The sequence below is a fragment of the Spermophilus citellus genome, assembly GCF_964194105.1.
Source record: "Spermophilus citellus genome assembly, chromosome: 9".
Taxonomy (NCBI): domain Eukaryota; kingdom Metazoa; phylum Chordata; class Mammalia; order Rodentia; family Sciuridae; genus Spermophilus; species Spermophilus citellus.
This window is the reverse complement of record NC_138191.1, coordinates 94587807-94611140: the sequence shown is the minus strand read 5'-3', so window position 1 is coordinate 94611140 and position 23334 is coordinate 94587807. Positions and strand designations below refer to the sequence as shown.

The window sequence follows — 23334 nt, the reverse complement described above, 5'->3', positions numbered from 1 at the left end:
TCCCAAAGTAGGAAATAATCATTTTTTGTGGTTTTAAGAGTTTGCTTTTTTCATCGACAAAAAATTGTAGATATTTATGGTGTACAATATATTGTTTTGAAATATATTTATGTTGGGGAATGGCTAAATGGAGCTAATTAACATGCATTAACTCAGATATTTATCTTTTTTATTTTGTAGTGAGAGGCAATTTTCAGGCACTGAAAGAAGAAGAAGAGAAGCAAAGGTGGGAGTCAGGAAGTAGGTAAGAGATTAATGACATGATCGAATTCTGGCAGTCTTTAATAACTCTTTTGGGCATCATGTTTGTTTGTTTTTGGTACCGGGGTTTGAACCCAGGACATTTAATCACTATGTCACGACCCCAGCCATTTTCTTTTTAAATACGTTATCTATAGACAGAGTCTTGCTGAGTTGCATAAGGCTATTTCTGAATTGCAGAGGCTGGGTTTGAAATCGCGATCCTCCTGCCTCAGTTTCTGGAGCTCCTGGGATTACATGCATGCGCCACCATGCCCGGCTGGGCATCATATTTCTAATTTCCTCTCACCATTTTTTTCACTTCTTCCTTTATTACATATTTTTTTTCTTGGGCCGGGGTTAGTTGGAACCCGGAGGTCAGAGGGTGGATTGGTGTGTATAAAACGGTTCTGGGAGGCTGGTGGGAGGACTTGGAGAGAAACGCGTTCCTAGGTGGTGGAGGATTTGGGGCCTTTGCATTGCACTTGTTCCTCACATCTCCTTTGTGCTGTATGCATTTTGCTTTTATCTGCATTGCATTGAGCTTCCCTTTCCTTCTTGTGCAGCTCTATCACATAGTATTTCTATACTACCTATTTATACAAACGTGTGCTAAAATACGCTCCAGCAAGTCCTGCAACTCTGATGTTGGGAAACTTTATTCAAGTCGAACCTGAGAGCGCTGGAGGAAAGGGTTTCTTCCATTCACAGGGCAAAATGCGAATGAATGAATAAGCAGAGGACAAGTGAGGGGAGCGCGGTCCTGGGTTCTGCGTGCCACGACCAGTACCAAGCACCTTTCGCCGCCGCAGCTGTCGGCCGGCCGACCGCGCTCGGATCAAACCCTTACCGAGCCTCCATCCTCGACTTCCCGCGGGCGCACGTTTTAGTTTTACGTTCCCTTGCTCCCGTAGTCGGGCGCGTCTCCTCTGGTGTCTACATCTCCATCCAGTCCCAGAGACCCGCCCGACCCAGCCCGATCTGGGATACAAGGTTCCAGACAGCCCCGGCCCCGCCCCTCTGGCCTCGGCGTACCTGGCTTGGCCCCGCCCGCGCGCACTCGTTCCCGGCCCGCATCACCGCCGAGTAGCCTTGGACGAGCCTCACGCGAGGGCGCCGCTCATCCCGCGCCCCGCCCGCCAGCGGCGTCGCCCGCGGCCGGCCGCCTGCGCCCCGCCGCCCCGCCAGCCCCGCGCCCGCGGCCCGCCCCCGTCCCGCTGCACTGTGGGTAGGCGGTGGCGGCGTCCGCGCGGAGGCCGGGCGGCGAAGCGAGGCCGCGCGCCGAAGATGGCTGAGAAGCAGAAGCACGACGGGCGGGTGAAGATCGGGCACTACGTGCTGGGGGACACACTGGGCGTCGGCACCTTCGGCAAAGTGAAGAGTTGAGTGCGCGCCGAGGCTGGGCGGGCGGGCGGCAGGTGGAGCGGCCGCGCGGAGGGAGTCCCGGGCTGCGGGCGGGGCGCGGGCGTCCCGGGCTCCAGGTGCTGCGCTCGCCCGCCTCTGCGGGGGGCCGGGGCCGGGCACCTTGCACCTTTCGGCGCCTCAGCGTCCTCCTCTGCAGAACTCGGAGACTAGGGACCGGGTCGGCGCGGTGCCTCGGGCGCGCGGCCGGAGGGAAGGCTTGGGAATAATGCTCGCAACCGAGGGATGGGCGAGTCGCCGTTGCGCGCCGGGGGCTCTGGTGGCGTTACGTGAGGTCCAGTCTTATCTCCCAGCGGCTTGGTCCAGATGTTAGCCTCACCTTAAAGGCGAGAGAACCGGGACCCCAGGAGGTTCAGTGACACGCCCAAGGTCAAGAGCAGTTGGCAGATCCAGGATGAGGTTAAGATGTCCTCCAATTCTGGCCTTGCAGGGAGGTCCCTGCCTTCTCCGGATTCTTTCGTGTGCCAGCACGCTGGGTTGGTGGACCTGACCGTTTTGGGGGCCGAGCCAGGGACCAGGAGGTAGTAGTGGGCTTTCTGCTGGATGTGTGAAATGCTGAAATGCTGCCGGCTTGGGCCGGGGTTAGTTGGAACCTGGAGGTCAGAGGGTGGATTGGTGTGTGTAAAACGGTTCTGGGAGGCTGATGGGAGGACGGGGAGAGAAACACATTCCTTGGTGGTGGAGGATTTGGGGCTGAGGAAGGCAGAACTGCTAAGGCGTATGCTGCTGAGGTCTGTTTTCTTGGAGCTGGGATCCTATTTTGGGTGTAGAAAAACACACTTGCTTTTGAAATGTTATACAGCACCTCTTACTAGTTAAGTATTAAACTTTCCTCTGTTATTTGTTAATAAGTCACATGGGATTTAATTAACCTGCCCTCTCTCCAAAACTAGAGCTTGCTTATTAATAATACTCTGTTGTAAATCCAGAATAATAAAGTGAAGCATTGGCTTTTTATTTTTTTGCTGAATAAGTGCTGGGTAGGCTGGCTACAGATTCTATTCGAGTTCTTATAAAATTCACATTTTAACCTCACTTGAAGACTCTTGTTCATTCCAGTGGCAAGGATCGGTGCCTGTTGTCTTTCACATGTGTGATACCCACTCATTTGATCAAAAACAAAAAAAAATAAACAACAAAAAACCCCCACTTATTGAGCATTTACAGCATGATAGACACCCGTCCAGGCAATGGGAATACAGCAAGGAACAAAATCAGATCTTACATGGAGGGTACTTTCATGCAAGGTAAAGTAAGACAAGTAATACATATTTAGAATATGTAAATAATACATATTAGAATATTATGTAAATTTTATGTTTCACACTATTGAGAAAAGTGAATCAGGGAAGGGAGGATGGGGAGTTTTGTGAGGTTGGCAGTTTTCAATAAGGTGGTCAGGCAAGGCCTCACAGACTACGTTCTTTGAAGTTTTGGAAGGCTGTGAAATCCTGGATTACTTTTGAAAGATCTTTTAAGCAGAATGGATAATTAGCATATATTTAGAATGAATCTAGGAAGAGCTAGGGATTGGGTTAGAGATTGGATTAGTGCCTGTTATGTTACTTGTCATTTAATATCATTGCTGAGGATGGTTGTGTTATGACATAGAATTACTCAAGCTAAAACCGTCATTTGGACATGTATACTCATGAAGTTACATAACTTAATCGCACATCCTTTCAAATGGTGTTAAAACTCTTTTGTTTGTCTTTTAAAATTCTACTTCTACTGTAATCTAATCTGCATGCAGAGTAGAATACCCATCAGAACAGTCAGCCATTGTAAAGGACATCATTGAGCTGCATCCAGGTACTGGCTTCTTAAAATGTGAACTTGAGGGAACTTGAATTTATGAGAAATGTTTTTCCTGGAGAATCCCTGTTGAGTTGGAAGTTGTTTTCGTAACATTGTGTTAGATTTTCTTTAAAAATATATTGTGGCTTCTGACTGTAATCAATGTAGTAGTTTTTTGAATTTTAAATTGTAGAAATTGCTGCAACCTAAAGTTATTAATTTAATTCAAGGGCAGGTAAAACAAAAGCACATGCATTTTTTTTAAACAGCCTTATTGATGTGTGTGTGTGTGTGTGTGTATATATATATATATATATATATATATATATATATATATATATTTAAATAAAATTCACCCATTCTAAGTACAGAGTTCAACATTTTTGGGTAATTTTACCAGATTCTGCAACCATCATTATAGATCAGTTGTAGAACATTATAGAACAGCACAGTAAGATCCCTTATATACACTTACAGTTAATCTCATTCCTACTCTTAGCCACAGGAAACTTATTCTGTTTTATGTCTGTAAATTTGCTTTTTTTCTGGATTCTTATAATTGGGGTTATTCAATATGGAGTCTCATTTGTAGCTTCTTTATCAGTTCTTGGGTGACATGTCATTAGTTTTTTCCTTTTTATTGTTGAATAGTATTCTGTTTAATGGATATGCCATATCTTGTCCATATATACACCAGTTGACAATGGATATTGTTTTAAGTTGTGGGCTATTACAAATAATGCTGCCATGAATATTAACATGGAAGCCTGTATGTGGACACTTTTTCTTATACCTAGAAGTAGAATTGGTGGGTTATATCTTAGTTTTATGTTTAATTTTTTGGGACCCTGCCAAACTTTTCCAGAATGGTTATACCATTTTATAGTCCCACCAACAATGTATTAGAGTTCTCTTTTCTTCATATCTTTGGGTGTGAAATGGTCCTAGTGAGAATGAAATGGTATGTCATTGAGGCTTTAATTTTACAGTTTCCCAGTGACTGATGTTGTTGAACACATTTTCATGTACTCATTTATAATATCTTCTTTGGTGAAATGTCTGTGTATCTTTGCTCATTTTTTTTATTATTGGGTTGTGCTATGGTTGAATATTATTTGCCTCCTCTGAAACTCATGTTAAAATCTGATTCCCAGTGTAACTGAATTGAGAGGTAATCTTCACTAGATGATTAGATCATTAAGAGGAATTAACTAATGCCTTTTTCTTGAGCATGGGTTAGTTATTATAAAGTGGGGCTGCCCTTGTGTTTTGTCTCTTTCCCATTCGCTTGTTTGCCCTTCTGATTTTCTGCTTTGAGGTGAAGCAGTATGAGATCCTCACCAGAAACTGGCAGATGCTGATACCATACTTTAGATTTCCCAGCCTCTAGCCAAAATAAACTTTTCATTATAAGTTATTCAGTCTCAGGTATTCTGTTATAGAAACCAAAAATGAAGTAAGACAGGCAGTTTGTCATCTTATAAGTTGAATTGAAATAATTAAAAAAATTCTAGATACAAATTGGACATGTTTTGTACATAATTCCTCCCAGTCTTTTGTTTAAAGGTTTTTTCATTTTTAATGGCGTCTTTTGAAGTATAAAAGTTATGAATTTTCATGAGGTCCAATTTATTAATTTCTTTATGAACATGCTTTTAGTGTCATAGTTAAGACATGTTTGCTTAGCCCAAGATCTCAAAGATTTATGGTTAGTTATGTTTTGTCATAAATATTTTATTGTTTTAGTTTTTAAGAACCTTTTGAAGTTAATTCTTCTGTCTGACGTGAGATGAAGTTAAATGCCAACTTTTTTTTCCATGTGTATATTCAGTTGTTTCAGCACTTTTTGTTGAAAGCACATGTATTTTTAATTGTTATAGATTTAGATTTTGTTAAATCAATTTCTACTAAAAACCTTAACAGTAGATGATTTAATTTTATGTGGCTTTAAAAACATGGAAATAGAGGAGAGTGGACATTTTATTGCTGTCTTAACTGATATGCTAATTGAAAATTTAACTTCAGTTGAGTGTACCAATTTATGGACCAAAGTTAGGCATAATAATCAAAGATTGAAAATGGCATAGTTCTTACTTATTAGCACTAAATTCAGCTTATTTTAAAGAAGTGTATGCTTGATAGATTGGTAAAGCCTTATTTAAAATGCTTAAGTTGATTTTTTTCCATTGGATAGGTTTCATATAATGAAAACATTATATAGATTGAAAATAATGCTTCTTATTTAAAACGTTCCCCCTAAATTTATGTATTCATTTTATCTGGGTACCATAGAATTGCTCTTTAGAAGTCTTATGGTTAGACTTGTTCGGTTCTCACCTGTTATGGTCTGGATGTGAGGTGTCCTCCAAAAACTCCTGGTAGTGCAGGAATATTCAGAGGTGAATGATTAGATTATGGGAACTGTAAACTAGTTGTCCATTTTAGTTTGAATGGACTAGCTGGCTGGTAACTGTAAGCAGGTGGAAGCAGGTGGAGCGTGACAGGAGTTGGATGTGATGCTCCTGATGATGTGCTCTGGTAGGGTGCATCTTCTCTGAGGCCCCTTCCTCTCTCTCTCTGCTTCCTGGCCACCATGGGTTGTGTAGCTTTCTTTCACCATGACCTTCCTCCATGATGCTCTGCCTCACCTTGTGCCTAGAACAATGGAGTCAGCTGACCATGGACTGAACCTCTGAAACCATAAACCCATAAAAAACTTTTCTTCCTCTAAGTTGTTCTTACCAGGTATTTAACTTTCATAGCAATGAAAAACTGATTAACACATGACCCAATTTAACTAAAGGTAATAGAAATTCTACAACAATAGATCTGTTGTTTGTGTTATAGAAAGACTGGTTAAAGAAAAAAATTACATTTATAATGTCAGTTATTTTAAAAGAAGCTTGCATTTTTGCAAGGTAAGAACTGATAGGTGTGGTTTATGATTATTTTTCATCAGAATTGGTCATCAAAAATACGTTGAAACCATGTTAGTCTCTTTACAGCCAGAAAAGAAAAGTCTTCTGGAGGAAATTAGATTTTGTTTTTCATATAGTTACATGAATGAGCCACAGATTTGACTTTTAGTAGGTATTTAGAAGTTATCCAGTTATTTTTGAGATAACAGGAAGGATTAACAAATGGGAAATATGAACTTTTTATTTATTTGTTCTTCACAAGCAGAATTACCTTTTATGAAAATATCCAGTCCTGAATGATAAATTGAATTTTGGAAAATTTATCTGGTTAGTTAGTGTAACTAAGAGTTATATCTTTGGTAGTTAGGTTTTTTCCTGAGAGTTGTTTTTGACTCCCATGTTAGTTTAATCTCTTTGGCCCTTTTGGTCTTCCTCTTCTAAAGGAAAAATTAAAACACACAATGTGTGAGAACCCTTAAGCTTCATCATTGTAATTTTTTTGTTTTTTAAGATTGAGTATTAAAAAATGGATGTATTTAGTTGTTCATCTTGAGTTAATGGAAATTTGAATTACTGAAGACCAGAGCTGAAATGCAGTTGTAATGTAGAATGGAAGGGAGGGGAAACACATTTGTAACACTTTAGTGGTAAAAGTTACAGGTTAAGTTTTTACTATGTAATCACAGCTTTAAATGCACATGATTTTATATTATTTCCTGGAGTAATCCTCTGAATTCAGTATTATTTCCATTTAACATGAAAAAATTAAGAATCAGCTACTTTGAGTAACTTACCCGAGTTCACTGTGCTAGTAAGCAGAGCTAGTATCAAATTCAGGGTGTTTAGAAATATCATCGATTCTGATACCAACATTGGACAGCTGTGATAATCTGCCCCTATTTTTTGGTTGCCTGGACTTAAGAAAGTTCTTAATGATTACTTATTTGTACCATATTCAGTTATTAATGTTTATATTAAAACAGTGTCCTTTTTTATTTTATTTATTTATTTATTTATTTATTTAAAGAGAGAGAGAGGAGAGAGAGAGAGAGAGAGAGAGAGAGAGAGAGAATTTTTAATATTTACTTTTTAGTTCTCGGCAGACACAACATCTTTGTTGGTATGTGGTGCTGAGGATCGAACCCGGGCCGCACGCATGCCAGGCGAGCGCGCTACCGCTTGAGCCACATCCCCAGCCCCTAGTGTCCTTTTAAAAAAATATATATATATATATTTATTTATCTATTTATTTTCATGTGGTGCCCAGTATTGAACCCAGGGCCTCGCACGTGCTAGATGAACGCTCTACCACTGAGCTACAACTTCAGCCCAACAGTGTCCTTTTTGACCAAGTCATGGGATCTGTGAGAGATTGGTTCCCTTACATGAAATGGCACAGTATTCGTATGTAACCTATGCACATTTTCTTGTATGTTTTACTCACCTCTAGATTATTGGTATACCTAATACCATGCAAATGCTGTGTAAGTACTTGTTATATTGTTTAGGGAATAATGATAAGAAAAAAAGTGTGTACATTTTTAGTACAACTGTAATATTTATTTTTCCTAAATATTTTTGTATCATGGTTGGTTGGATCCAGGGATGCCAAGAGCCAACTGTACCATGTATGTAGTACCTGAATAATAAGTTCAGTTAGATCTCTCAAACAATTAGTTAATTGAATGATGTTATTTAGATTTTTTCTGTTTTATATGATTTTGACTTAAGTAATTTTGTCTTAAATTTCTGAATGAATTTTGTTCATTTTATGTAATCAGTTGATTGACTTTCAAAGGTATTTTTCAGAAGAAACAATGTATATAGATTCAGGGTAGGTCCACAAAAGGCAAGGTGATGCTGTGTATGGTCTCTATAGCACAGAGAGCTTTTGATTTGGAAAACCAGTTGTGGAACAGTAGCAGTGTTATGAGCCAGCCTGTAGAGTTTGGTTAGGTGAGCTAACCAAACTTGATCTATGGGAAATGATATTTAATACCACATGTTCTCTTAACATAGCTGTGAGAAGTACTTGAGAAAATGAATGTATGTGAAAAGGGCTTTGGGCCCATTATTTACTTAAATCCATAATTAGCTGAACTGTGAGAATAATCTGTGATCTAGTTCTGAGACCAGAAATTTATTTGATGAGGTGGAAGAAGAATTTACTATCTGTTTAGTTTTCCCAAGTCATCCACCCCACCCCCCACTTTTTTGTGAATGAATGTGTTTAGAACCTCTTAATTCTGCAGACCCTGCTCACTATTCACCTCTTCTACACATCACTCCTAAGGCAGGTGTGCAAACACATAATGAATTTAAATACATAACATATGTAAACATAATATGCATATATTCCAAATCCAGTTGCAGTGATCACAAACTGTTGGAGGAAGGAGGCAAAAGCTGGGAAGGGAGGCAGGGACTATGAGTAGCCCATGGCAGTTTCCAGGTGTACATCATTTTAAAGGCACTTGAACTAAAATCAGAATAAATAAGGTAACTTTTTTTTTTTTGAAAGCATGGAGAATATCCTCTGATCTAAAAATGCCTTTCATCCAAATTTTCCCTTAATGTAGGTATATGCATTAGAAAGGGTTTATAGTTTGTTCCTGTGTTGAGGTGATTACTTCAATTCTTGGACTTGCTCCCTTCACAGCACCACTCTGTCTCACTTGTTGTTTTTTTTTTTTTTTTCTTTTTGTGGCAGCATGCCAAAGTGTTCACTTATCTTGTAGTTCATGCCAGTTTTTCTGAATGCATTTGGTACTGCTTTGTAATGATAATACTTCCTCATTTACCCTTCTAAGATTCCTGTGGTATCCTTGAATAGGGAAAAAACACTTTGTAGAGAAATTAAATTTTGAAGCCAAGCATATAATTTAATTTGACCTAGTGGGAAGATTTAATCTCAATCCTTTAGTAGAAAATTAGTAAGTGGGTCACCTAAGACCCCACAAATGTTAAATGTGTTATAAAAATGAAAACAAATCTATCTAGCATATTTATTAGATACAGATAAAAAAGAAATTTTTGGAATAAGGTTTGTATTTTTATCTATTCTTTTAGTGACTGAAATGTACATGCAAAGCAATGTGTTTATTTTGAAATGTAGTGAACCATTTTATTTTTAGTGTGGTGTTGTTAAGGAAAGAATTTCAGGCAGTTTTTAATCTCTGCTAATAATAGAAACCTTCATCCCTTCAAGGGAACAGTATTCTTTCTTAAGTGGTGTCTTACGTTTAACAGTGTTTGCCTCTGATAAATTTTCACTATATTTTCTTTGAATGATACCTTTGTTTTTAAAGAATTAATAACTTTAAATCTATCCTTAGATTTTTAAAAACAGCTTTTTATCTGATTAAAGAAAATTCAGCAAATCTTGGTATATCTCGTATTCTGAATGTTAATGTACTAATTTATGGAAGTATTTTGTTTTGTCAGAATTCTTTTTCTTTATGAGTTTACATACTATTAAAAAACATGGTGAACAATATTCTCATTCAACATCTTTGAGGTTCCAAATTATAAATTTGTTATAAGGCAGTGAATTTGGTTGTCATACCTAAAAATAATGTAATTAAAATTTTATAAATAGAAATTTATTTTCCTTGGCCAATAGCATAAGTATTTATTTAAAATACTTATTAATTTAATTTTAAAATGTTTTATTTGATACTCTATATGACATTCCAAAACTGATTTCAGTTCTTTCAGCCTTAGTATAATAATTCAACCAGTATATTTTAAACATTAGCTGTGTTTGTTGGATTTGTCTTTTATATTTATTTTTTAGTTGTAGTTGAACACAATACCTTTATTTTATTTATTTATTTATTTTTATGTGCTGCTGAGGATTGAATCCAGGGCCTTGCATGTGCTAGGCGAGTACTCTATCACTGAGCCACAACCCCAGCCCTGTTTGTTGGATTTTAAGCACAAATGTTTTTACTAATGTTAAGAATGTGGTTAGATATGATGGTGGAATGTGATGGACATTATTATTCAAAGTACACATATGAAGACACAAATTGCTGTGAATATACTTTGTATACAACCAGAGGTATGAAAAATTGTGCTCTATATGTGTAATAAGAATTGTAATGCATTCTGCTGTCATATATAAATAAAAAATTAATTAAAAAAAGAATGTGGCAATGCCTACTACAGCACTTTATTTACAAATTTACAATAAAGTGGGAAATATTTGTTAAAAAAAGTTGGCTAAATGATTCTTGAGTCACATTTGACATCTTAAGTAAAATTTGATGTTAGTCTGCTTTTTCTCACATTTATACCAGGTCCCTTAATAACCTAATTCAGTCCTCTATGAATTCATAATTAGGTAATATTATAGATACAGTGCATACTGTAAATTCATTTCAGCAAGAAATTTGACTTGTGTCTTACAGTAGATGTGGTAAAGGAATGTGGTCTGGATGGTTGACTGCTGATGAACAATTGTTCCCAGAGATGTGATGTGTCATTGTAGAGGGAACTGTCTGCCACTGACTGTATTTAAATACATATATAAATGATTTTGACGTGGACTCAGAGCTAATAATTATAATAAGAATTCCTATCTGGGATGGTAGAAAGCATGATGGAATAATTAATAGACCAATCAAAGTCAGAATTTAAAATTATATGACTGGGCTGGGGTTGTGCCTCAGCAATAAAGTGCTCGCCTAGCACGTGTGAGGCCCTGGGTCCCATCCTCAGCACCACATAAAAATAAATAAATAAAATAGAGGTATTGTGTCCAACTAGAACTAAAAAATAAATATTTAAAAGATATGACTGTGGGATTACCAGGTGAAAACCAAGAAAGTGAAATTAAATAGGGACAAGTGTTAAATCTGGCATTCAGATTAAAAACCAAACCAAATCACAAGTGCATGAAAGAATGGAACAGTTGATATTAGTTTCTGAGATGTTGGAGTTTAGATGGCAACAACCATAGGATTATATACTATGAATGCTTACATGTAAAATTTATTATCATTTGTAATATAGGTGTGGAGAGGCAATATTAGTTAGGATTGTAGAGGTAGTATAGTTGTGTTATACTTTGAAATAAATCAAATTTTGAATATCAAGTTTAGTTCTTGGCATTGACATTAGGAAAGTAATTCAGAGAATGACTTTTATAATAAGGATGACCCCAAAAGTATGCCATGTGAAGTAGGGTAAAGGAAATGTTTAGGGTAAAGGAAATGTTTCTCAGTATGAGAAAACATTTTAGATGTGATAGGTGTTTTTAAGGCGCTAAAGTATTGTTGGGAAAAAGGAGTCATAATCAATGGTGCTTCAAAGGGGACAACTGTGACTGTTGGATGAATGTGTCAAGCAGCAAATTATAGCCTAGAATTATGATATTCTGTCTATGAAGGAGATTTGTCTAGATGTGGTTCAGCTAATACCACACCCCAGTGAGATTTCTTTTATTGATATATTTGCTCAGATACTAGGTGGCTGTCTAAAAAGATTTTTACTTCAGAATTTCTAGTGTGCACGGAAGCTTGGCATAGATGATCTGTAAAGCCCTTTTAACCTTTAATATTCTGTTATTCCATGTACATTTTCCCTAGTGTCATTGATTTCTTTCCTGGCTTTGATTTCTAACTGGTATGAAATCGACTTTCTAGTCAAGAACAAGTAGAAAAGTTAGAGAAAATAAGATCCATTTAAAGGCAGCCAAATCTGTTTGAAGGCAGTGGTGTCTTATTCCAGTAAAAGGAAAAGTACATTGGAATGAGTCTGACATTTTGCTTCACTTGACTTTTCTGTTAGAATTGTTTGTTTATTTGAAAGGGTAATTAATTGTAAAAGAGGCTGAGCAGAGTAGTGGCTAAAAGACAAAGGAATTAAGCAGATTTTTGAGTTCTGGGAGAGAATAGTTAAAGTCAATAGTTTATCTGGGACAGTACTTGGTAATCACTTGGGTTTTTGGTTATAATACTCTAAAGATTAAAATTGTACTTAGAATTAGCTTAATCCTAGACTGGTGGAAATAATCAGCTTTTGTCTTTTTTCTCTGTGATACATAAAAATGCAAATTTATATCCTTGACTGTAGTAAGTGAAGGATGCATGTTATAATCTCTGGGGGTAACCATTAAAATCAAACCTAAAGGCCCTAAAGATAATTGAACAAAACCAAAAATAGTTGATATTCTTTGTTTTATTTTGGAAAGAATTCCCAATCATTTCACAATTCCACTTTAGAAAGAAGTTTTTGAAACTTTATATTTGTTAAATATATTTAATAAGACTCCATGAGTCAGTTAGGAGTAATGGGGATACAAAGGAGTATCCTGTTTGAAGACAGGAAAAGAAGCAGAACAAGAACAAGATGTGGAATGAGGCACACAGAAATAGACAAGGAAGGTCAGGAGTTGGAAAGACATGGGAAAGGAGGGCACGCTTCTTAAAACTTTACGAAGCTTTGTGATCTGTATTTCTCAAAGTCTTCTGTTCATCTGGAGTGAGGACATCTAAGAATATTTTTTTTTTTCAGATCTTTTACTTCACTTGAATACTAACCTATTCTCCAGTAGTTTAAAATAATCTCTTATATACTGGTAAACTGTTTTTCTTTCTCAATTTTTCATCTTACATGATAAAGTAAAAATTAAGTTGGTTTTCCTATAGAGTCCTAGATTGATTTAAGTTTAAAAAATATTTTAAAGGTGCAATCTGAAGTTAAATACAACCTATCATGGTTGAAGAAGTTAGGTATAGAACAAGTTACTAAAAAAAAAAAAAAATCACATCCTTAGACTTTTCCTGATCTGTTTAAAATAGTCCCATCTTCCTGCCTCTACCCTGTCAATCTCTCTGCTTTATTTTCTTCATTTATCACCATTATATAATTATTATTTATATTCTACATCAGAATGGAAATTCTACTTATTTTTTGCATTTGAGGCAATTCTTTGTATATATCAGACACTCAAAATATTTGCTGGAAGAATGAACAGACTAACATGTTAGTTTGAATGAATGCACAAACATTAAAAAAAACTACGATAGAAAGGTCTTCAGGGATATATAAGCTCATTCTTTTAATAAACCTTGAATGCATGTATTGTATGATATTATGGGATTTAGGGGTTACCAAAACTTTTTAGTCCATGTTTTATTTTCTTGATTTTTAGCAGGTTTTTTTTTTTTTTTTTTTTGTACTGGGGATTAAACCTAGGGGCACTTAACCACTGAGTCACATCTCAGCACCTTTTATGTTTTACTTTGAGACAAGGTCTTGCTAAGATCTCACTAAGGGCCTACCTAAGTTGCTAAGGCTGGCTTTGAAGTTGCAATCCTCCTGTCTCAGTCTTCTGAATCCCTGGGATTACAGGCATGTGCCATTTTACCTGGCTTTAAGCAGCTCTTGATGAATAACTTTAGTGTATCTGATCTATCACAAAAGCTACAGTTCTACCCCAACTTTGCTCTTTAGCTGAACACATAGTTCTCCTTATTTGGGTATTCTCAGCCATCTTCCCTCCCTCCTTAGTCTGTCCCTACTTAGTCCCTTCCTGTGGCCTCATTTCTCATATCAGATCTAATTCTAAGGATAAGAGGATAGGCATGCAAGTGAGCACTTTTGATATGTTGTAATCAAGAGAAACTGGTAATTGAGAGGTAAAATAGTATGAATGTTGGGCTTGGGCTTTGGAGACAGACTCACCATCATGACACTGATTGTTCTCCAATTCCTAGTATCCTTCTCTGTAAACTGGACATAATGATATTTACCTTATAGAGTTCTGGGAATTAAATAAGATATGTATACAAAGTGTTTAATGTTGTATTTATTTAGAGAAAAGTCTTTTATTTCCTTGTTAGGACTCTTTTTGAGAATTTTAAAGGATTTCAAGGAAAGTCTGCTTTTTGGAGAAAAACAATGAGACTGTTTTGTTTCACTCTGGGCAAAGGAGAAAGGAGCCTTTGTTTTGGCAGGAGGCTGGTGATGGTAGGAGTCAGAACTTATGTGTATCAGATCACTCCTGACTCCCAGAGTTAAAGCCCTTAATACGAATGAGTAAAGGTTACTGACTTCCGACAAGGCCCAGCTTACTGATACATATGGTATTCCTCCACTTGACATAGCTTAGTAGTTGATATAGTGCCCTCCAAATGTTCTTTGTTAACTCTTATTGTACCCCATATACAAAAAGGTACATGCATTCTAAGTGATATTATGTAAATCCTTAGTAAAAAATATTCACAAACTGAACATACCCAGAAAACTATATAATAACACGGAAAATGACCAGTATTTCAGAAACCTCCTTATGTCTCTTATCAGTTCTGTTTCTATCCTCCACTCCTACCAAGGAAACCACTATCCATGGACAATTTCAGCTGTTTTTGAATTTTATAGAAATAGAGTCATATTTATTTGTGTCCTGCTTCTTTTACCTAAGTTAATGTTTGGGAGATTTAACCCTGTTGTTGCATATTGTTGTAATTTGTTCATTCTCATTGCTATATGGCATTACATTAGACTGTAGCATTATTTGATCTTTTTATCACTAATGAACATTTGGATAGTTTTTACATTTTGTTTATTCTGAATAAGGCTACTTTTAAATAATCTTGTAGATGTCTTCTATTTATATTTCATTATTTTAGAAAACAATGTTTGAAATTATGTTTGTAAATAGTATCATACAAATAGTTTTTTCTACTCACATTTCAGATTTTTGTCATTATTAGCACTACTTTTTATTAACATGTATTAATTGCACATGTCATTGGGGTTCCGTGTGATATTTCATGTACTGTGTTTTACCATATAATCATTGCACCCTGTTTTTTCAGTCCAAAAATGGTTTGTAACCTTTCATCACATAATCATTGTATGGTATTCTTCTGTTCATCACACCACTTAAAAGGTAAATCGAGCTGCAATGTATTCACCAGAGACATATGGATGTGAATTTCTCTTCTTGTGCACACTCTGGGCCTAGAATTCTCAGTGTGCAGGCATTGTCTGTGTATTTCTGAAAATTGTGTGTGTGTTTAGAGCATTGCAGTATTGGGGGCATTCAACCCCATGAAGAGCCACAGGTGTAAGGGGAGTGGGCAGGCAGGTGAAGTTGCCATGAATAAGTTATGTGATATGGTAAGACTTGTATCTTCCTGTCATAAGTAAACTGTATAGTTATCTGACAGTGATATATTAATGTTCAAAGCATTTATTTTTGATTTTGAGTAATATACAAACTATTTTTGCAGGCTTCAAACTGAAAGTGATTATGTGGAAACAGATGTGGAAAGGTTCCAGTGAGTGAAAAGTTTTTTTAAAAAAGCTTTATATAATGGTTGCCCCCCACATTTCTGCCATAAAAATTTGGCATAAAATCTAGGATGATTATGCAGTGAAAAACTGTACATACAGCATGCACCGATCAAAGCTAATCTCTCTTAATTCACCTGCTGCTCCACCTTACCTGTGTTCTCATGCTCACTCTTACATTCAGATTGCATTTTTAAAAAATCTTCCCCAAATAAGAACATGTGGTTATTTGTCTTTCTGTGTCTGGCTTAAGTCTCTTAATATAATGTTATCCAGTTCCATCCATTTTGCAACAAATGACAGAATTTCATTCTTTATAGGTGAATAATATTCTTTGTTTTCTTTTACTTATATATGACAGATGAATGCATTACAATTCTTATTACACATATAGAGCACAATTTTTCATATCTATGTATATTCACACCAATTTGTGTCTGCATATTTATGGGTGAATAATATTCTTTTGTGTATAAACACCACATTTTCTTTTTTCTTTCATTGATGGACACCTAGGTTGATTCCATACCTTAATTATTGTCAGTAGTGCCTTAGTAAACATGGGTGTGCAGGTGTATTTTTGGTATGCGGGTTTCATTTCCTTTGGATACATACCCTGGTGTAGAACAGCTGGATCATATGGTAGGCTTATTTTATTTTGTTTTGAAGAACTTCCATACTGTTCTCCAGAGTGGCTGTAGATATTTAGCAACATCATGTGAAAGTTCTTTTTCTGCACAGACTTGCTTTTTTTTTTTTTTGCCAACATCCATTCTAACTGGCTGAGATGTGGTAGTTTTGGTTTACATTTCCCTGAGGTTAATGATTCTGAACATTTTTTATGTATTTGTTGGCCATTTGTATTTCTTCTTTTGAGAAACATCTCTTCACATGATCTGCCCATTTTTAATTGGATTACTTATTTTTGTTAGGTTTTTTGAGTATATATTTTGGATATTAATCTTTTATCTGATGAACAGTTGGCAACTATTTTCTCCCATTTTTGTAGGTTTTCATTTTACTCTGTTGATTGTTTCCTTTGCCATGCAAAAGTTCTTAGTTTGAATAATTTCATTTGTCTCTTTTTACTTTTGTTTCCTGCAGTTTTGGGGTCATACTCAAAAAGTCATTGCTTATACCAATGTTTTAAAGAGTTTCTTGTCTGTCAGTCCCTCCCCCTTTCTTTATTCCCTCCCTTTCTCCCTCCCTCTCTTCGTGGAGAAGCATGTAACTTTTATTAATATTTTCCTTCATGGCGTTTCCAGGAAATAAATCAGACTCAGGAAATAAAGAAGAGGGCTTGGGCTTGGTAACCAGATTATAGGAGGCTATTGTTTGGACTGACGGAAGCAGACTGGAGTTACTGGAGCTAGGTTCCATGTAATCAAACTTGGAAATGTAGTTTTCTAAAAAATGGAGATTAGAGAAGAGGCCTTGTCTACCAGAGCCAGTATAGAATTGTCCTGCCTGTTAACCATGTGAGAAGACTTTGAAATCATTCTAGAAAAAACCAATTAGAGCTTTAATTTTTTTGTGATTTTTCTTTTTAAATGGAGTTGAGGAGGAAGTATAGAAATGAGGTGAATTAATGAAAGGTGAGGACTACATCATTAATGTCTGTTGATAACAGCTGCGTCTTGGTGCTGGCTTTGCTTTCAGTGAGAACAGTATCCTTGATGGCACAAACCCATAATCCCAGCTGTTGTTAAGTCTAAGGTAGGATGACTGCAGGTTCAAGGTTAGTCAGCCTGATCAATTTAGGGAGGCCTTCTCTCAAAATAAAAAGTCTGGGAATGTAACTCAGTAGTAGAGCATTTGTCTAGCGTGCTCCAGACCCTGAGAATTTCCCAGCACCTCCAAAGGAACATTATAAAAGTCAGCATTGACTTCTAGTTCGTGTTTTTCAATAGTGTGCACCTTGTGTTCTAGTCATTTCATAGATTCAGGTCTTTTTTTTTTTTTTTTTTTGGCGGGGGGTACCAGGGATTGAATTCAGGCACTGAACCACTAAACCACATCCCCAGCCTTATTTTGCATTTTATGTAGAGACAGGGTCTCCCTGAATTGCTTAGTGCCTCCCCATTGCTGAGGCTGGCTTTGAACTTGCCATCTTCCTGCCTCAGCCTCCTGAGCCACTGAGATTACAGGTGTATGCCACTGTGCCCAGCTAGATTCAGGTCTTATATTTAGGTTTTTAATCCATTTTGAGTTGACCTTTGTAGCTGGTGAGAGAGATTAAATTTTATCTTCTGCTTATGAATATCCAGGTTTCCCAGAGCCATTTGTTGAAGGGGCCTCTCTCCATTGTATGTTTTTGGTGTCTTTTTTGAGAATCAGTTGGTTGTAGGTGATTGGGTTTATTCCTGCAATCTCTGTTCTGTGTTTTCATTGGTTTATGTCTTTCTCTCTCTCTGTCCCGTCCCTCCCATTCCCCCCCCCCCCACCTTTAAATTCCAGCCCCATGCTGTTTTGGTTAAGATCGCTCTGTTCTATGACTTTAAATCAGGTATTGTGATTCCTCCAGCTTTGGTTATTTTTTTAGTTCAAATTTGCTTTGGCTGTTTGGGATGTTTATGCTTCCATACAAATTTTAGGGTTGTGTTTTCTAGGTCTGTTTAGACTGTCATTGATATTTTGATGGGGGTTGCATTGAATCAGCAAATCATGTTGGAAAGTGTGGGATTTTAACTATGAACATGGGAGTTCTTTCCATTGTGTGTGTGTGTGTGTGTGTGTGTGTGTGTGTGTGTCTGTCTTTTCAATTTCTTTCATCAGTGTTTTCTAATTTTTGTTATAGAGGGCTTTTGTTTTCTAGGTGAAGTTATTCCTAGGGTTGTTTGGTTTTGGTAGCTATTATGAATGTGATTGCTTTCATGATTTCTTTCTCAGCAAGTTCATTATTAGAATAAAAAGTGCTGTTGACATTTGCATATTGATTTAGTAACATGCAATTTTACTGAAACTGTTTTATCAATTCTAATAGTCTTTAGTTGGAGTCTAGGTTTCTTTCTATATGGAATCATGTCATCTGTGACTAGGGATGATTTGATTTCCTCCCTGCTGATCTGTATGCCCTTTCTTTCTCTTGCTTAATTGATGTGACTAAAACGTTTAATACTATATTGGATAAGAATGGTGAGAATGGATAACTTTTCTTTACCAAATCTCAGAGGAAACTCTTCTATTTCCCTATTAATATGATGTTGGCTGTAGCCATTATTCTGTTGAGATACAAACCTTCAATGCCTGATTTGTTCAGGATTTTTATCGTGAAGTATGTTGGATTTTATCAAATGTTTTTTTTAATGCCTCTATGAGATGATCATGATTTTTATCCTTTATTCTGTTGATATACCATAGATTTCTTGATTGTTATATGTCAAATTATATCTTGGGATAAATCCATTGTGATCATGGTAAATGATCTTTTTGATGTGCTCTTTGATTTGGTTTGTTAGTATTTTATTGGGGGTTTTTGCATCTGTGTTTATTAGTGTTGTTGGTCTATTTTGTTGTTGTTGTGTTCTGGTCTTTTTTTTTTTTAAGAGAGGGAGAGAAGAGAGAAAGAGAAAATTTTTTAATATTTATTTTTCAGTTTTCGGTGGACACAACATCTTTATTTTTATTTTTTAATGTGATGCTGAGGATCGAACCCAGTGCCGTGCGCATGCCAGGCGAGCATGTTACCACTTGAGTCACATACCCAGCCCTTCTGGTCTGTTTTTAATATCAGGGTGATACTGGCCTCCTTGAGGTTGGAAGGACTTCCTCCCTTTTGGTTCTTTGGAATAGTTTGAGAAAAATTGGTGTTTCTTTTTAAAGGTTTGCTGAAATTCATTAGAGAACCTGTCCAGTTTTGGGCTTTTCTTTGTTGGGAGACATTTTACTACTGATTGTCTCATTACTAGTTGGTCTAGTCAAGTTTTTTTTTTTTTTTTTGGCTTCATCATTCAGTTTGAGGAGTTCACATGGATCTAGAAATTTATCCCTTCTAGGTTTTCCGTTGGTTAGTATATGGTTGTTAATAATTGTCCATAATTATCCTTTGTATTTCTGTGACATTGGTTGTAATGTCTCCTCTGCATCTCTGATTTTCTTGAGTCTTTCTCTTTATTTGGTTAGTCTACCAAAGGTAGTCAGTTTTGTTTATCTTTTCAAAAAACCAACTTTGGACAGGATACAAGATGGCGGGCCAGAGGGAGCCAGCATTTTGTGTCTCTCCATGACCTCGGACTCAAGTAGTGAGAACACTGCTTCTCTGCAAGTGATATTCCTGCTCCTGCACAGGAATCACAGTCACCATGCTGTCCAGGGCTCCAGGCCTCAGTGCCAGAGTATGTCTCTCAACTACTTGCCCATGCAGGACTACCAGGTACCCAAGCAGAACCAGCAACATCAGCACCTGCGCAGAACTTTCGGCCACCCACCTGAGCAGAAATCACAGACTCTGCTCCCATGCAGGACAGCAACTCCCAGCAGCTTCCCACACAAAGGAACTCCTGCCGCCACTCCCATGTGGATCCCCACCTATCAATGTGGGGCTCCTCCAGTCGCTGCCATTAGGGACTTTGCAGTAGCAGAGAAGTCCCCTACTCGTAGTAGCCTGCCTGCACCCGAGGACTTCACACGAGCTCTGAAGTCAGCCAACAGTCATAGACTGCATGCCACAGAGCTCGTCTCTGAACTCATATCATCTTCCAACGCCATCACTCAGTTCTCCCCACCCGACCAGACAGCCCACTGCTGAAAGCAGGCATCTCCATCTTGGGTCACATCATCACCAACTTCAGTGGGGACAACTCCCAGTTTGGAACTCTGGCCAGGTACCTGGTTTCCAACTACCCCCTCTCCCCAGCACCTGCTAGCCTGGCACAGTGACCCCTGGTTACCTTCACCATCCTGAGGGTGGATACACCAGCTGTCAACAGATGACCCCACCTATTGGATGAGAAGGGAAGCAGGAAAGACTGATCTCCAACCAAAACAATCCCTGTTTCTTCATTCACGATTTTTTTCTCTCCCTGTCTATTCTCCCGCCCCCACATCCCCAAAATATGTAAAACCAAGTACTTTGCAAGAATTAGGATTTTGAATACTGGGACGTCTGAATAGTATATAACAATTGTGTTGTATATTCTTTTTTGTTTGTTGTTTTCTCATTTTTTTTCTTTTTCTTTTATTCCACCAATTTCTACTATTTTAACCTTTTGTATTTTTCTTAATATATATGTGTGTTTGTTTTATGTACTCTACTAGTAGTCTTCCCACTTGTCTACCCAAAATTACTTCCTCTCTCTTCTTCTACTAATCTTCTTCTTTCACACTTCCTAAGATATAATAATTCTGTGTCCTTACCTCCTACCTCCTCAGCATATCATCCTATGCTCACCCCTGGTTCTTTGTCCACCATCAGAAACTGTAAACCATTTTACAAACCTATTGAGTATGTTGTAGATAATAATTGAATTCACCATTTCTGTATATTGTGACCAAACTGTAAAAATCTTAATAGTGAACATTTAGGGTGTTTTTAGGGTGTATATTATCTATCCTTGGATCTGTTAACATTGTTTTTCACCTCAAAGGAGAGGTATTGGAACCTTACAGGGGCACTATAAGCCTATAAGGTAAAAACAGTAATGTCTTGGATCCACAGTGCTAGAAGGGTAGACACACAAGCAGTATGAAAAGACAAGAGAAGAAAGTGCCTCAAACAAATAAAGATTCCATATTATTAGAATCCATGACCATCACAGCAGAAGAAATGAGAGAGAAAGAGTTCAGGATGAACATAATTAAAATGTTCTGTGAATTAAAGGATAATATAAGAGAGCAAATACAGGCAGCAAAAGATCATTTTGACAAAGAGCTACATAAACAAATACAGGAAGCAAAAGATAACTTCAATAGGGAGATAGAGGTTCTTAAAAAAACCAAACAGAAATCCTTGAAATAAAAGAAACAAACCAAATTAAAAGTTCAATTGAAAGTATCACCAACAGATTAGACCACTTGGAAGACAGGACCTCAGAAAATGAAGACAAAATATAATCTTGAATGTAAGATCACATAGTGAAAATTCTAAGAAACCATGAACATTCAGGAAATATGGGATAGCATAAAAAGACCAAATTTAAGAGTTACTGGGATAGAGGAAGGCATAGAGTTCCAAACCAAAGAAATGAGCAATCTATTCAGTGAAATAATATCAGAAAGTTTTCTAAACATGAAGAATGAACTGGAAGCCCAAATTCAAGAGGCTTACAGAACACCAAATGTACAAAGTCATAAGAGATTCACACCAAGGCTCATTATAATGAAAATGCCTAACATACAGAATAAGGAGAGAATATTAAAAGCCACGATAGAAAGGAATCAGATTCCATAAAAGGGGGGGGGGATGAATTAGGGTAACGGCAGAATTTTCAACCAAACCTCTGAAAGCTAGAAGATCCTGGAACAACATATATCAAGCTCTGAAAGAAAATGGATGCCAATCAAAAATATTATATCCAGCAAAACTCAGCTTTAGATTTGACGATGAAATAAAAACCTTCCAATGATGAATAAAAATTAAAAGAATTTACAACTCAAAAGCCTACAGTACAGAATATCCTTGGCAAAATATTCTATGAAGAGGAATTGAAAAACAACAATGAAAATCAGCCAAGGAAGGTATTACACTAAAGGAAAAGCTAATCAAAGGATAAACCAAGACAAGTTAAATACCAAAAGTAAACAGAAATGGCTGGGAATACAAATCATGTCTCAATAATAACCCTGAATGTTAATGGCCTAAATTCACCAATCAAAAGATAAAGACTGGCAGATTGGATTTAAAAAAAGACCCAACAATATCCTGCCTCTAAGAGACTCATTTCATAGGAAAAGACATCCACAGACTGACGGTGAAGGTTGGGAAAAATCATATCATTCACATGGACTGTGGAAGCAAGCAGGGGTTTCCATCCTTGTATCAAATAAAGTAGACTTCATGTCAAAGTTAATCAAAAAGGATAAAGAAGGATATTTCATACTGCTTAAAGGACCCATTCATCAACAAGACGTAACAATAATAAATTTGTATGCCCCAAACAATGGAGCATCTACTTTCATCATACAGACTCTTCTCAAGTTCAAGAGTTAAATAGATAACAACACAGTAGTTCTGGGTGACTTTAACACACCTCTTTCACCACTGGATAGATCTTCCAAACAAAATCTAAACAAAGAAACTATAGAACTCAATAATACAGTCAATATCTCAGACTTAACTGACATTTATAGAATATTTCATCTTTCAGGGAATCAATACACTGTTTTCTCAGCAGCACATGGATTCTTCTCTAAAATACATCATATACCACAAAGCAACTCTTAGCAAATATAATAGAGATACTACCCTGCATTCTATCAGATCATAATGGAATGAAATTAGAAATCAATGATAAAATAAAAAAGCTATTCCAACACCTGGAGACTAAATAATATACTACTGAATGAACAGCAAAAGTGGGTTGCAAAAGACATCAAGGAGGAGATTTAAAAATTCTTAGAGGTGAATGAGAACACAGATATAATTATTGAAATCTCTGGGACACTATGAAAGCAGTACTAAGAGGAAAGTTTATTGCATGCAATTCATTACTTA

General features: G+C 37.0%; 1 protein-coding gene across 2 annotated transcripts in view; it reads left to right on the top strand.

Moving 5' to 3' along the window:
• Window positions 1-677: 677 nt before the first annotated feature.
• Window positions 678-23334, top strand: part of PRKAA2 (protein kinase AMP-activated catalytic subunit alpha 2) — a 70899-nt gene continuing 48242 nt past the window's right edge. The window contains exon 1 of one of the 2 annotated variants that reach the window (XM_081308918.1): window positions 678-1621. In XM_081308918.1, coding sequence (XP_081165044.1) covers window positions 1528-1621 — 94 coding nt within the window. In that variant the 5' untranslated portion in view covers window positions 678-1527. Of the gene's footprint in view, window positions 1622-2166; window positions 2184-23334 lie in introns of those variants that run through there. The other variant, XM_081308919.1, reaches the window with a different exon arrangement.